The sequence below is a fragment of the Aotus nancymaae genome, unplaced genomic scaffold (assembly GCF_030222135.1).
Source record: "Aotus nancymaae isolate 86718 unplaced genomic scaffold, 86718_ANA_hifiasm-v0.15.2.pri h1tg000008l, whole genome shotgun sequence".
Classification (NCBI taxonomy): domain Eukaryota; kingdom Metazoa; phylum Chordata; class Mammalia; order Primates; family Aotidae; genus Aotus; species Aotus nancymaae.
In genome coordinates this window covers 54,675,255-54,690,572 of record NW_026988419.1, presented here as the reverse complement: position 1 = coordinate 54,690,572, position 15,318 = coordinate 54,675,255, and the positions used below count along the sequence as shown (strand labels likewise).

General features: G+C 39.1%; 1 protein-coding gene across 7 annotated transcripts in view; it reads left to right on the top strand.

The window, feature by feature from the left end:
* Positions 1-10,502, top strand: part of CHN1 (chimerin 1) — a 191,620-nt gene extending 181,118 nt beyond the window's left edge. For all 7 annotated transcript variants that reach the window (XM_012439192.3, XM_012439188.3, XM_012439189.3 and 4 more), the window contains 3 exons: positions 1,341-1,478; positions 8,206-8,311; positions 9,704-10,502. In XM_012439192.3, coding sequence (XP_012294615.1) covers positions 1,341-1,478; positions 8,206-8,311; positions 9,704-9,875 — 416 coding nt within the window. In that variant the 3' untranslated portion in view covers positions 9,876-10,502. The remainder of the gene's footprint in view (positions 1-1,340; positions 1,479-8,205; positions 8,312-9,703) is intronic.
* The last annotated feature ends 4,816 nt before the right edge of the window (positions 10,503-15,318 follow it).

The window sequence follows — 15,318 nt, the reverse complement described above, 5'->3', positions numbered from 1 at the left end:
TCTGCAACTGAGCATGTCCATTCCCAGCCTCTGGCTACAAGTCTCAAAAATAAATTCACACTGACAAAGAAACTGAATATTCCTATGGACCTGAGAGAGAAAATAAATAGCACATTTCCCTCTATTGAAAATATGAGACAACCATTTCATAACCTGAAAACACCAGTAACAGATTTTAAAATCATGAAGTGCTCACTTTGGCTCCCTGTAGCCACATTGCTGGGGGCCAGTCTATATAAATGCTGCCCAATTCCATGAGTGTTCAAAGGAATAGGATAGCAAATAAACAGAGCAAAATAATTTGGAGTAATTAAGGATGTTCACTTCTGGGAGGCATAAATCTCAAGTAATGAGATCCAAGAAGGAAGCCAGGATCCACAGGATGCTGGGATGAACTCATTTAATTCAAGAGCCAAGGTAAAAAGGCAAGTTTGGGGAAATCTTGCCCAGCTTAGGAAATAGTCACTGAATGGAAAGCTGACTACTCCGAGGTCAGAAGCTGCCATTATACCTCTGCTACATTTTATCCTTTGGTGGAATCACAGATATTTGTGTGACAGGTGCTGTGAGAGATCCATGGTCAAAGCAAATAAAATCTTGTGAGCTTTACCCCAGAAGAGCCCTAGTCTGGTTGAGACAAGAGCAGAAAGAAAAGAAATAGTTGGGAAACAGATGTTATCACCTGTGCTGATACGGTATAACCCTACTTAGAATGTAGTATGCAGAGATCAGATTCCAGGATCTGTCTGCATGATTTTAAAACAGAAAATAAGTAAATAGATAATACAGATGGAAGAATATATTTGTGTATTTGTATATACTTACTAAAAAGCAGATTTTAAAAGAACCAGTTTAATAACAACATGCATAGTAAGCCCCAGCATGTTACTCTTTTAGGCTCCTAGCTTGTTTAAATCTATTTTCCATTGATTTGTTAACCCAAAAATATTTATTAAGCAGCTACTATATTCCAGACACCATGTTCTTTACTTTAGATATGATGGTTAACCAGGTATGCTTGGTCCTTACACTCATGAAGGGTTCACATTAAATAATAATCACACAGTGGTTATTGATTTTAGTAAGGGATATAAAGGAAAATATTAATAACTGGGGAGCTTAACCTGTCTGGTAGGGCAGGTGAGGCATGCTGGAGATCAGAAGAGGCTCTTTCACAGAAAATTAATCATTATTATGTAACATGTAGCACACTAAACTTTATGTTAAAAACTGAAGCATTGCTGGTCTTTAAAATCTGATTTGTATACAGAAATGTCATTCATTAAAACAGTGCTGTGAATCCAGATATTTCCTTTTGTTTCTTTCAACATCCTTAAAAGATGGTGAGAAGGCAGATATTTCTGTGAACATGTATGAAGATATCAACATCATCACTGGTGCACTTAAACTGTACTTCAGGGATTTGCCAATTCCACTCATTACATATGATGCCTACCCTAAGTTTATAGAATCTGCCAGTAAGTATGAATGCATGTATTCCAAATAACCTGACAAACAACCTCCTCTTGGTAATCACTCTTCCTGGGTTTCTGGCTGAGTAACTTGAATGCATTTTATGAAATATTTGATTTGTGCATCTCTCTGTGGTTAATATAGTCACGAGAATTTTACATTGTACTCTAACATAGATTATTTATGACTTATGCCATCAGAAGCTTCTTTTAATGTGCTAAACCTCATTTTCCAAAATAAGGCTTACACCAGTGCTCTTTAGATGTAGACCAGTGTTTTTGTTAAATAAAAATGAATAACTGGAAAAGTCAAATTAAAAAAAAAACAAAACCAACTTTTATTACATTCAGCAAACAAAATTTCTGTCAGATTGCTATATGTTTCTAAATTCTTATTCTCAGTTACTGTACTTGTATAAGTTAATGCAGACTATTACAGTTAGCAAACTGGCACTGGCTCACACATCGTACTTTAAAAAGCACTATTTTAGATCAAGAAGTTTTTAAAAATTCTAGTTGAAATGAAAATGAGAAAAAGCAAAGGTTTATTTGTCAAATCTTATTTGTGCTGCAAAAATCATACCTGTAATTGGCACTTCATTTTTTAAAGAAGGGAATTCTAAATGGTTTTAAGTATTAGCATTACCATTTTTTGGAAAAGGTAGTCTATTTCTGTCATTTTGCTTTTCTCTCTTTAAAACCATATGTTGTCTTCATCTTTAAATGATAACATCACTTCCTTAGTAACACTAATTTGCTTTTTGACTTGGGAATTTCATGAAATACAATCTTTCTTTGTTCTAAATTTTAGTTTCCCTTTCATGGCTTTTGTAGGGAGTTTTTGTGGTTAGTTCCATGGAGCCCTGATTTCTTGCGGGTCAGCTCAAGCTCCCATGTAGAGCACGGCCATGAGAATTACACTGATTTCTTTCAAAGCATTAGGTTAGAAAGCATGAAAAATTCTAGGTCTCTAATGGACTCAGTGCTGATCATGAAAATTTGTGTGAGGGATCTCACACGTCCTTGTTTCATGGGGCAGACATTTCCTCTCCAGACAGATCATAAGTCTGATTGCCACTAATCTAGGAAGCAACACACACACACACACACACACACACACACACACACACACACACACAGCCTGTGAAAAGCTGCCTAGTTCATGGTATGCTCTGATCCCATTGAAAGTAGGTAAATTCCACTTTCGTGTTGCTTGGAAGTAAAACTGAAACTTGGCTCTATGCCAAACTCAGGGGCACAAGATCAGCAGAGGACAAAGCAGTAATGCAAACCCAGGTTCTGAACTCCACACACCACCCTATTTAGGAAGAAGTAAAAGCCAAGCCTCCTCTTGGATTCCAAGGCCTTTGACCCCATAGTTCCAAATTACCTCTCCTTCTTTCCTCATACCCACCTTAGCTGCTGAAGAAAATCTCCCCTATTATTCTTCCAAATCATTTGTCATCGTTACAGAGTTTGTTTCTGAAACAGCCTTCCTGTCCAAAATTAGCAAGCCCCCTTATCTCACCCCTTAGAGAACTCTGGAAACCACATCATAAGAAAGAAACTTTCACAAATCAAGGTAGAAATTTCTGCTTATAATTTTACCTATCTGGATGTGTGATTTATGTGACACCAAAAACCCTGGCAGAATACTGATATATAATATAAACGTTTGTTGTACATGTTGGATAGCGATATCTTCCTGTTTGTGGAACACTGTGTCCTTGTACACTGTCTCCTATACAGCCATTCTCTTAAAAGGCAGATAAGGAAGATGAGAGAAATTAACATTTATAGAGTATATATGAGGTCCCATGAATGCTGCTCGGCACTTTACATCCATCGTGTAATTTTAGAAAGGAGGAGATGTTATGGAGTATGAGTAAATTGTGTAAGGTCACATTGCTCACTAGGGGAGGTGGCACTGGCATTCCCGCACTCTTCTAAGGTCAGAGCCCTTGCTTTCCCTACTCTGTCACACTGCCTGGCTCACTTGATGGAGCAGGGAATGAGACTTAGACAAGGGAAGGAGGAATGAAAGAACCCCTTTCAAATGAGGGACAGATAATTTTTTTTCTCTCTCAGCTCCTAAAAATGTCTCTGGCATTTATTAGCATCCTTTGCCAACAAAAAATCAGAATTTACATTAAAACTTTCTTCTACAAAAGCTGTTTGAGCTCTGCTTTCTCAGCCTTCTTGGAGGAACCTGCAGCTTAAAAGCTGCAAGGGAGTGACTACAGGAAGTGAAAAAGGAAAGCAAGGGTGGAGAAGGCCAGGCCATCACACACGACAGCTTAAAGTTCTTCCAAAGCCCCTGCAAATTCCCTGATGAACCCACCTGAAGTCTGGGTTCACTAACCCCTCCTTCCTCAGTTCCTCTCCCCACCAGTTAAGACATTGCTGCCCTAGAATACAAAGGCCAGGAAGACAGGTGCCTCTCACATAGCCTCCAATAACCCAGCCTTACGGGTGCTTCCTGGTCACGATGGAAACAGCACTACCAAAGCTGAGCTCCTGGTGGCAATGAGGGCAGAAATCTTCTTCTAGGCAAGGACTCCGAGAGCTCTGTTCCCAGAACATCTTAGAAAAGCTACATGTCTCAGTGTGTAACCTTGAGTGAGTCAGACCAACTCAAAACTCAGGGTTCTTGATGGTAAGCAACTTAAAATCTCCGGAAGAGAAGCCTGGGAAGGAGAACTTGTGAGTGTTTCCTCAGCTCTGCCACTGAGCCACCACTTTTGCTCGGCTAAGTTTTAATCTTCTTGTATTCGAGTTTCTCTATGTAAAATTAACTAGACATACTATAGAAGAGCTTTTAATTAGATCTTGATGGGCTTAGAGTTGTTGTTTCCTTCCCCAACAATGTTCGCATTTTTGAGATCCTTCCAGCCCCTCCTCTAATGCCGTCTGCTCCTCCCTTGACCCTCAGCTGCAGACCGTCTTCCTCCCGATTCCCATCACCTCTACTCGGACATCCTTACTGCCTCCTTCCTTCGTGCTGGAAATTTGTAATTACGTCTTGTCTTCCTACTTTACTGGAATCCCTTTTAAAGAGAGGAGTTCTCGCTCATGTCCTTTTTCCCACAGTACCTGTGATAGTCCCTTACTTACATAATAGGTGTAATAAATATGATGAATAAGTGAACTTAGAATTTTACATTGAGAACTGTAGGATGTTAGAGTTTGCACATATTCTAAGGGATCATGCAGCTAGACTCTCTTGTATAAAACATTCTTTTTGAAATATTTAGTTGCTGCAAGCTCACTCACTGCTTCCAGAGGCAGTCAGTCCACTGATGGACAGATGTTACCATCATGAAGCCTTTCTGTGTACAACAGAAATCTGCCTGTTTTTATTTAATAATTCTCTCCCATTGGCAGTGTTCTTGGCATCACCCTTTTCTTCCATGTGTGTTTTGTATATTTGACAACTGATGATGGTCATTCATCTCTGAATACATTCCATTTTGTCTATTTCTCTCTTAAATTATGCTTCTTATGGCAAAGAGTTGTGTTCTTTACAAAATGGTCATGGATAATACTTTTGTAAGTGGAAGAAAAGGAGAAATGAATTCCAGGGAAAAATGTTTGCCGATTTGATCTTAATACTATTCGGTACATTTTCTTGTTTGTTTCCAAATGTATACTCCAGCCTGGAGATGTAAACGTCCTCTCCCTGAACACCAGATTAATCCACAATCAGCATGTTCATTTGAATGCCTGACAGGCATCTCAGATGGAACTTTTCCTCACCAAACCTCCTCTACCCACAGTCTATCTCAGTTAATAGAGGCCTCATTCTTGTAGCTGCCTAAGCCAAAAACCTGGATCATTCATGATTCTTCCATTTCTCATGCATCCTTCATCAGGAATCCAATGAACTCAACCTTCAAAATATACCCAGAAACCAACAAATTCTTCTCACCTTCACTGCTACCCCCTGGTTCAAGCTACTATCATTCTTCACCTAGATGTTTTTAATAATTACTGGAATAGTCTTTCTGCTTTTATTCTTTTCCTTCCACAGTCTGTTTTCCACCTGGCAGCCAGAGTACCAATAATTGTGAAAAATGCATGTCAGAGCATAACCTTTCTTTGTCGATAACCTTCCCATTTCTCTTAGTAAATGCTAAATCCTTAAAATAGCCTGCATCTCCTGACGTGATCGAGTGCCCTGTTGCCCTTCTGACCGCACCTGCTAATATCCCCCTCTTCACTCACTCCACTGCAGCCACAGTTGACTCCCTGCTTTTCCTCAAACATTACATTCATTCTCTCCCCTCAGCATCTCTACATGGCTGCTCCTTCACCAACACCGTCTTTCCCCAGATCTCCATATGGCTCTTTCCCATTGAGGTCTATCCTGACCACCCCACTGAAAATTGCAACCCCCCAACACTTCTGATGCTTCTTATCCTGCTGTTTCTCCCATAGCACTTGGCTCATTCTAATATAGTGTAAACTATAATATGTCATATTCATGGTTTATTGTCAGTCACCCTCAGTAGCAGGTAAGCTCCCCATGTGCAAATTGTTTTGCTAGCCCAACACCACGATCTCACAGTTCTTCTCTACAGAGATTAACTGTGGAAATTAAAAGGAAGCTGGGTTATTCTTGTTTTAATTCCCAGATTTGTGTAGTTTCAAATTAATTTATCCTATAATAAAAACTAAAGCTAGCTGTGGTGGTTCACACCTGTAATCCCAATGCTTTGAGAGGCTGAGACAGAGGATTACCTGATCCCAGAAGTTTGAGACCAACCCAGGCAACATAGTGAGACCATCTCCAAAAAAATTAACATTTAGCTGGGTGTGGTGGCACACATCTACAGTCCCAGCTACTTGGAAGCCTCAGGCAGGAGGATCACTTGAGCCCAGGAAGTCAAGGCTGCAGTAACCTGTCATCATGCCACTGCACTCCAGCCTGAGTGACAGTGTCTCAAACAAACAAAAACCCTAAGTAGTAGCTTTTATAGTAAATGGAGTATTCTTTTATTCTAGAAATTAAATGATTAAATTTCAGTTTCTGAGCTGGTACTACTGTTATAAATTGGCACTTTTTAAAGGCCCCAAAGTTCAGACACCATACATTATTTATCATGGCAAAAAGCAAATAATACATTCTTCATTCAAAGAAATGAGCCAGGAACTATGAGGAAGTTTTGGGTAGAGATTGTAAAACGATCAAAGTTTGTTTGAATTAAAAAACTTCAGTCATTGTTTACATTCTGAAATTTATCAGATCTGCTTTAAGGATGCTGGAAACTTTTCACATTCATCTTACACCAATTTTTACCTGACTTCAATTCATTATCATTGAGTTGGCTTGTTTTGTAAGTTAGAAACACTAAAATTTTTGGTCTTGTGTCTTGGATGTTGCATTCTGGTCAGATGTAGCCTTCCTAGCGTTTTAAGGCCGCCATCCTGATTAGGACTAAGCAGCATGGAGTCTCGTTGACATTACCTTGAAACCTAACTCCCCTGCCCCCACAAAGACGGAGTCTTGCTCTGTCACCCAGGCTGGAGTGCAGTGGCGTGATCTTGGCTCATTGCAACCTCCACCTCCTGGGTTCAAGCAATTCTCCTTCCTCAGCCTCCACAGTAGCTGGGATTACAGGCACCTGCCACCACACCCAGCTAATTTTTGTATTTTTAGTAGAGACGGGGTTTCACCATGTTGGCTAGGCTTGTCTCGAACTCCTGACCTCATGATCTGCCCACTTCGGCCTCCCGGAGTGCTGGAATTACAGGTGGGAGCCACCGCACCTGGCCTAACCCAACTTTTAAAGGCACCCGATCTTTTGACATTTGAGTAGAAGCAGGAATGTACTGTGGTGTTCTTTTTTGAGATCGCAGAATTCCAAAGGTGTTAATTGTTTTCAGTTATAGAAATGACTGATGAATTGAATGCAATGTGACCTCAAAGGAATGTGCTGGGTATTTGTTCATTTGGAACTAAAACATCCAAATGTAGATGATTCTCTTCAAAGTTTACACCCTTGGAAGAGTCACATTTATTTCGGGGCTCTCGCCATCAGGCAAAACATTTGGAAGTGACTTCAAAGTCTGCTGTGCATTCTTCTGAATGTCTGAGTCATAGAAAATGTTTGTATTTTGAAGGTAGATTTGATTTTTGAATATAAAACAAAGTAATTGAAAACTAAGTGTAATGAATAAAGCAAGTAAATACTGGATGGTACATGTTTGGGTTTAAAAAGAAAAAAGTATGAATATCAATTAATAAGACTTTCCTGGGGTCGCAGTGGGTAGTGGAGTGACATGGTTAGTATGTCATTGCTTAAAAGGGATTTTCAAAATATTTTATGCAATGTATCATTCCATAAGTATATTTGTAATATTCTAAGGTCACTTTATTTGAATGTGTAAGTTTTTATCTGTGTCAACATCGCCTGAATTTTTTTATAGTTATATCCTGTATTCAGTGTCCAATTTCCAGAGTTATCAGACTCCAAGACACTCAACTGAAAAAACTGGATGTTCCCCCCATCCCCAAAAGTCCAAGTAAATGGTGTTGCCACATTGAAACTAAGAGCCTTTGGAAATCTAGACTTGAACCTTAAAAGTAACTTCTGAAGCTGTTGGACAAGGAATTATGAGAAAGCATTTCTTACCAGTTTCAGAGCATTATCGCAAGAATATAATTAAGTAAAACCACTGTATCAGTTTTGTGTTAATGCTTTCCTTCTTGGTATTCAACTTGCTGTTTTAGAAATTATGGATCCTGATGAGCAATTGGAAACCCTTCATGAAGCACTGAAACTACTGCCACCTGCTCACTGCGAAACCCTCCGATACCTCATGGCACATCTAAAGAGGCAAGTCACAGACCTTGAGTCTTACACCTGTATTGCATCCAGATTTTAAGGATAAAATGAAATGAAGGGTGAAAGAAAGGACAAATGATCTATTGCACAAATAAACAAATGTATAGCTACATTGTCTTGTGTGAAATTTCACTAGAAGGAATGCTAAAAATATTCTGCACAATACTAAACACAGACCTGATTGTGTTATAAATGTATTTGCAGTTCCAGTATATGTTTGCAGATATGCTAGAGATACCAATATTCTGTCAAGGACATGCACTAATTTTTGTGGATAGAGAGAGCTGTGGCTGTAAAGACACTCGCATAAGAAAGCAACTTGCAACTTGCAAGGCAGCTCACTTTTCCTATCTTCTTGCTCAAAAAAAAAGCACTTCAAACTGGGTGATGGGATTTTCGATTATTGAATTAATATTGCCAGCACTGCAAACTGATGTAAAAAGTGGTGGAGTAAGGAAGTAAGGGGTAAAGGGAGGAATGGAAAATGAAGTATTTCAGTTCGTTTGGGTTTGATGTTTTCAGGTGATTGATAGTCACGCAGCTTTTCTCCCTGCTCGCTCACCCTCCATCTCTATCAGTTGAAGCAAAGGCTTCCAAATTATATGACGAAGATTTGGTGGTTTTAGGTTTTCAAAATATAAAACCAATCAGAAACAGGAAATTTCATGTGGCCAAAGGCATTGAGTTATGCAGAAATGGCATTTTAGTCACTCGTGAATGTTTACATTTTTCCTCTTTAAAAGCACCATGAGTTAAAACCTTTGTTTAACGTTCTTAGAATTTCACTTACAAATTCAGGTTTGTTTCCTATTTGGATGTAATTAAGTGTTCTACACTAAAACAAAGGAATCACTCTCAAATGATCGTCTCTGTGTTACTGTGCAGTGGTCAAAAGCATAGAAACATACCCTCCCTGACGATGCTGCCATCCCGTAGCCATTGCTTGTTGCTGTCACTGCTCTTCTCTCCCCAGACACTTACTCAACTGTCCACTTGCAAAACTACTCTATAGCAAAGATAGCCAAAGTGAAGGGAGGGTGGGTGGATTAAATCAAGGTGACCCAGTTCCTTCTAGCTATTTGCAAATGTAGGTTTAGAACTATAGGCTGTGGGCTGTGGCAGGAGGATCCATAGATAGAACGGAATCCATACGGTCCAGCACATTAACTCGGGCTTGGCCACAGTGATCACCACAAGTTTAAATTATCCTTAACATAATTTACTCTAAGGAAAGTCAGTACTTTAAAAGTACAGAGAAATAACCTAGTAGAAGAGTTGATAAGTAGACGCAAATTTTATTGTGAATTTTGTTTTAGTGTTGAAGCACAATGAAGAACATACGGCTTACACAAAATCATTTATTCCTGTACTTGCATTTTTCAGAGTGACCCTCCATGAAAAAGAGAATCTTATGAATGCAGAGAACCTTGGAATTGTCTTTGGACCAACCCTTATGAGATCTCCAGAACTAGACGCCATGGCTGCATTGAATGATATACGGTATCAGAGACTGGTGGTGGAGCTGCTTATCAAAAACGAAGACATTTTATTTTAAATTTTTAATTTGAGGGGAAAAGAAATGTTTTACAGATGAAGGAATGTTTTATAGTAATTTAATTGGCTCCTATAGCTGCATTATTTCTTGATTAGAGGTTGTTTGGGCATATAACCAGATTTAAAATGAAGGAACTTTCTGTTGTTTTCATAGCGCCGCTCAGCTGTCTTGTAAAACAGTGAACACACGCTTTCCAGTTCTAGTAATCCTGGGTGTTTATCATGTTCAGAGACACTCAAGCTATTGCATGATTAGCCCCCTATCTGGCAAGGAAACCCCATACAGAAGAAACAACAAACCTGCACCTGCACCGCCTCTGCGTCCTGGGTAGTCTGTGGTTGTAATCCAGCATGTTTCACAGAGTAAGCCTGTTGTGACTTTGCTTTTGGGGTCTATGTCATTGGTTTCTGATGCTTGTATAAACATGCATACACAAATGGATAAAACAGCACCTCTGGCTGTTGCATTACCATAGACTATATCATATGACTATGTTTTGCAAATGATTTCTGGTTTCTCTTAGTTCTTCTCTAACATAGTACTTTCTTTCCAGCAAAAGCAAAATGTGTTTTCAGATTTGTTGCTTTAATAAGTTATCCATACCAATAAAAAATGTACAACACAGCATTTTCTGTTAAATTATTATCGGTTTTCAGTTGTAATTTTGTATTTTTTCTGGCATGCATTTAATTTATTAAATTGGCTTTTAGAAATCAAAAATATTGATAGCTTACTTTTTTCTCATAAGAATATTCAGGAAAATGTGTTTGGCCTTGTATTAAATACTGAGTACTTCTTCTGACCTCTTTTGTTTACTACTAAAAGTTTTGTGATAAGCTCCTAAAATAATCATTTAAAACTGCTTATAGTTAAAACACCCATTAATTGTATTTGTTTTTCTTCTTGTATTACTCAGGCAGAAATCTAGAAAATATTTTCTTTACACTTTTTAGTGAGGGGTTGGGCAGAATTTCTTCCAGAGCTCTCAGAACAAGAAAGAGGCTAACTAAAAAGAGTGACTTCTAAACATTTGATTTGTCAAAAAATGTATGGCATTGACATACATTGAGCTGACAATGCTGCCTGAGAGCTGAGCTGCAGAGGGCAGCCTGGTGGCTGGAGAAGGAGTCTGCAGCTAGAGGCCTGGAGCCCAGATGCCGGGCCTGGTACTATCACTGGCCACCTGTGTGGCTTGGAGCCAATGACCCTCCAGAACCTGTTTCTCTGCCTGTCAGACGAGCACCCTTCTAGAACAAAAGTTCCATCCTGCTTTCAAATTCTTAATAATAAAAGACATATGTTCAGACTTTCAAGATTATTCCAAAAATGATGGGAACTGATGAAAACATGGAGTGTTTCAATATTTTTTCCCCCAGGCTACAGTAGGAAGTTGATAGTATGCTTTCATGAATCTTGATATTGAGAAAAGTATGGTTATTCAGTAGATATTCCATCTCAGCTCTCCTGTCAACCAGTCTCCTGTGAAGAATGCCACTGCACTGAGCAACAGCAAATGCATAGATTAATAACATACAAAGATTTGTTTTGTATAGCATAGAATGGTTTTTTTTGTGTTTTTTTTTTAACGGAGGCCACTAAAAGGCTCTAAACACTAAGGCAGTGCTTTGGACACATCAAACACAGTACATTGTCTGAGAAATCTGATCAAACAAATCTATCCCTGGGTTAAGTAAACTAATTGGACTGCTGTGTGTTCATTGCTGAAGTCAGTTTTCTACAAAGTTTTACTTTTAAAGGAGAAATTCAGTTGTAAATGAATATGCTTTATTAAAATGGATTCACCATTTTTTCCTAAAAGAGAGAGATGTTCAACTTTAGAGCAGGCACTTACTAGAATCAGAGGTATATTTGGAGCAGGAGGTTATAGTAAATAGGAAGCAGATGTTCAGAGAAAGTTCTGAGCAAGTCTTCAGACAAGTTTATTGCTTACTGGCTCTGTGAAGAATGTGACTGGTATGTTTTTACACAGAAGGATGTGTGGTTCATACCCTCAGGATGTACAGGTAGAAATAACAGCTACCTCATCTGTAACATGCTTGGACTGTTGGGTGACACTTCCTTGAAGTGAAGAAACAATTCCCAGCCACCTAGGGAGGGTTTTGCTCAGTAATTAACCAGAATCTTTCACACATACCTTTCTATGACCAGTGGGAGATTTCTTAAGTCGTGACTTTTTATGATGAGGCAGATGTTTCTATTTCTAACACAATCAGGAGAGAAGGGACTAATAAACCTCTCCACTGTCACCCATGGATTTGGCAGCACTACAGCTACTCTGCCCTGAATGCTAAGTGTCCACATCATCTCAGTTTTCCGTATATCATTTTTGTTTATTTATTGAGAAATCAAAGACTTCCCTGTTACATTTTTGGTCTTTAAATGCCAGTTATACCAGCTGACCAGAAGAAGTAGTTCTCCACTGAATTGAGATTTTAAAGATTTCTGTAATTGGAAGAATGAATATTTATCAAAATGTTTCTGGTTATTTGATGAGCTCAAATAGAGGCCCTCTAGATAAATTAGGTTCAGAGTTCTGACCATTTTATTTTTTTCATTTCTTTTTGTGAGTTTTTTGTTTTTTATGTTTTTCTTTTTGGGTTCTGATCATTTTAAATAATTTAGAGGCTACTGCCCCAAAGTTGATATTATATTATTGGCAAGTCCACTTAAAAAGCAAAAAGTGTTTTTATAGCTTGATTTGCCTGTAACAACTGCATGGGACTCACATTTGTCCACTAGAGTTGAGTGAAAGGTGCTGCCTTCCATGAGCCGAAGTGGTAGTGCCTTTCATGTATGTCATCACCATGCATTACACGCTCACTGAACATCCAGGTCAGTTCTGCCCCTTAGCTGGCGTACACTGTGGTAGAGGGGAATGCGAAGATGTCTACCATCAGCAGGGATCTGTCAGCTTAATGAGATCTAGTTCTCACTTGCATTATCTCTAAAAAACACAAAACTCAAAACCTACATCCCTTGGAGCATCTCTGCTACTCATTCCGTACACAGATCCTGTATGCCAGGCACTGTGCTAAAACTTGGAACAAGATTGGTTCTGATTCTTGAGGAATTCATGGGATCCATTTGGACCAGTCGCAGTTTAAAGTACCTTTACTCATTGTGCATCTTGTTGCCTGTGGGCCTCGGTGCTTAAATGTCAATAGAAAGCTACAAGACAGCACGGATGGACTTGCATTTCTTTGGGAAAATGTGAGCTCACAAGTCATACCCTTAAAATTCCATTTGAAGTTGACCCTAAACATTCATTTGACCAACAAGGAAAACACAAATAAGATGACATCACACGGAGCCGGTGTGAGTCTGTTTGGAAGTATCAAAAGCCTAATGCTTAGCTGCCTATACCTTTGGGTTAGTGTCACCTGGAATGGAACACCACCACATGAAAGAGCTCTGATATCCTCTGCCATGGAGGGACTCACTAGTCCCTAATTTCCCTGCATCAGATGAGGATGGATGATAATGCTATCAGTCCCATTGCATCCTGACATATTTACCTCATTTTAGCCAATCCCATGCACAGTTGGCAGTCATTCTGGAACAAGGGATGGTCTCAACCTGACAGCTCTAAATCTCCCTGTGGCATGCATATGTGTGTGTGTATGTGTGTGTGTGTGTGTGTGTTTGTGTGTGTGTGTATATTTGGTCTCTGTCCTGGCTCCTGGCCTAGAGCTCCTAAAACCCCTGGAATTTCCAGGGTGATAGGAGAGTCTTCTGTAATTTATAATGACCCTTTGTAAGTACACCAGACTATATACTAATGAGGTGGCTTAGACTGGGGCCCTTTGATAGCCTCAAAATTGGGCTGGTCATAGGAAAAACCAAGTGATTAGGGGCTTGGAACTTTCTCTCCACTGACCACCGGAAAGGGGAGGGAGAGGCCCAGAGATTAAGCTCTGTAAGGCTTGGTGAGCTTTTTGGTGGGTAAACACATGGAAGTGCCAGTAGGCAGCACGCCCCAGAGGGCACAGAAGCCCCCACCCCTCTTTACATACCTTGTCCTATGTGTCTCTTCTATTTGGCTGTTCCTGAGTTGTATATTTCATAATAAACTGGTAAAAATAAGCAAAGTATTTTCCAGATTTCTGTGAACTGCTCTAGCAAATTATCAAACCTGAGGAGGAGGTTGTAGGAACCCCTGATTCATAGCTCATCACAATTATGGGTGGTTCCCTGGGACTTGCAACTGGTGTCTGATTTGGGGCAGTCTTGTGGAACTGAGTCTTTTAATTTGTAGGATCTGACACTAACTTGAGGTAGAGAGTGTCAGAACTGGCTTGAATTGTAGGACACCTACTTGGTGTCTGGAGAGTTAGAGAACTTGGTGTGGAAAAAACCCACACATCTGGTTTCAGAAGTGTTCTGAGTAAAAATACCCCACTCACCATTTATCTAAAACAGGCTGTGACCATCTTCACATTTCCCACATAGTAATGAAGGAAAAAAACTAAAGTTGATGTTTTCCCTTGGTTTTATATAATCAGGGAATTAAGTTATAATTAAAACACCAAATCTTTTAGCAATTTTGCTAATGAAGGTTGTATTAATACTTTCATTACAAATTTAAACATTTGTTGGTTTCAACACTGCTCTGCCTTATTAAAGTCATTAGATCAGCAAATGCTTAAATAATTTTTAATTTATATTTCACTAGTTTTGTATCTCATACAAGGATATTACTCAATTGATAGTAATACATATTGAAACCAAATCAAAAGAGAGCTAAGCTAAAAAATTATAATTCATCACCACGTGTTGCAAGGAAAATCCTGGTTATGAGTTTCATTGTTCTCTACTGAAGAGATTATATTTTCATGCAGTATTCCAGTCACATGCAGCCTATTTCACAATGTGAATGTTTTCCTCTATTGCTTATTCAACTCAATAGCATAAAACACCACCAAGAGGTGTAAGCATTACGTGGCTGACCTAGTTTTTGGAGCTCTAGTGAACTCTTGGAAGTTTTGGGAATTTTACAGTTTTTCAGATCCACTCAATTACATTGTAGCAGGAAACATGAGCATGTGAAGCTAAAAATCTTAGAATTGTTTTTTCTAGTTCTGAAGCATAACCACCTAGCTGCCCATGCCACTGTGGTAAGACACAAAAAGCAGAGGAGGTCATGTTTTAGAGATTAAAACTTGGGGAAACAAATGAGCAAAAAGGGCCTTCTAAAGGTAAAATGCCATAAATTTGGAATGTTCTTAAAACATACTCATCTTTGGTTGCCATTACATCAAGCTTGAACCAGTTGGCTTCCTCTGAAGTGCGTATAGATACAACTAGGCCACAATCCTAGGCTTGTTCATGCAAAAAATATCCAACCTGATGTGTGGAAGGCTCTCTATATGAGTGGACATTTCCCTAAGGTGGTTTCTATTCTTATCAATGAAAATACATAATG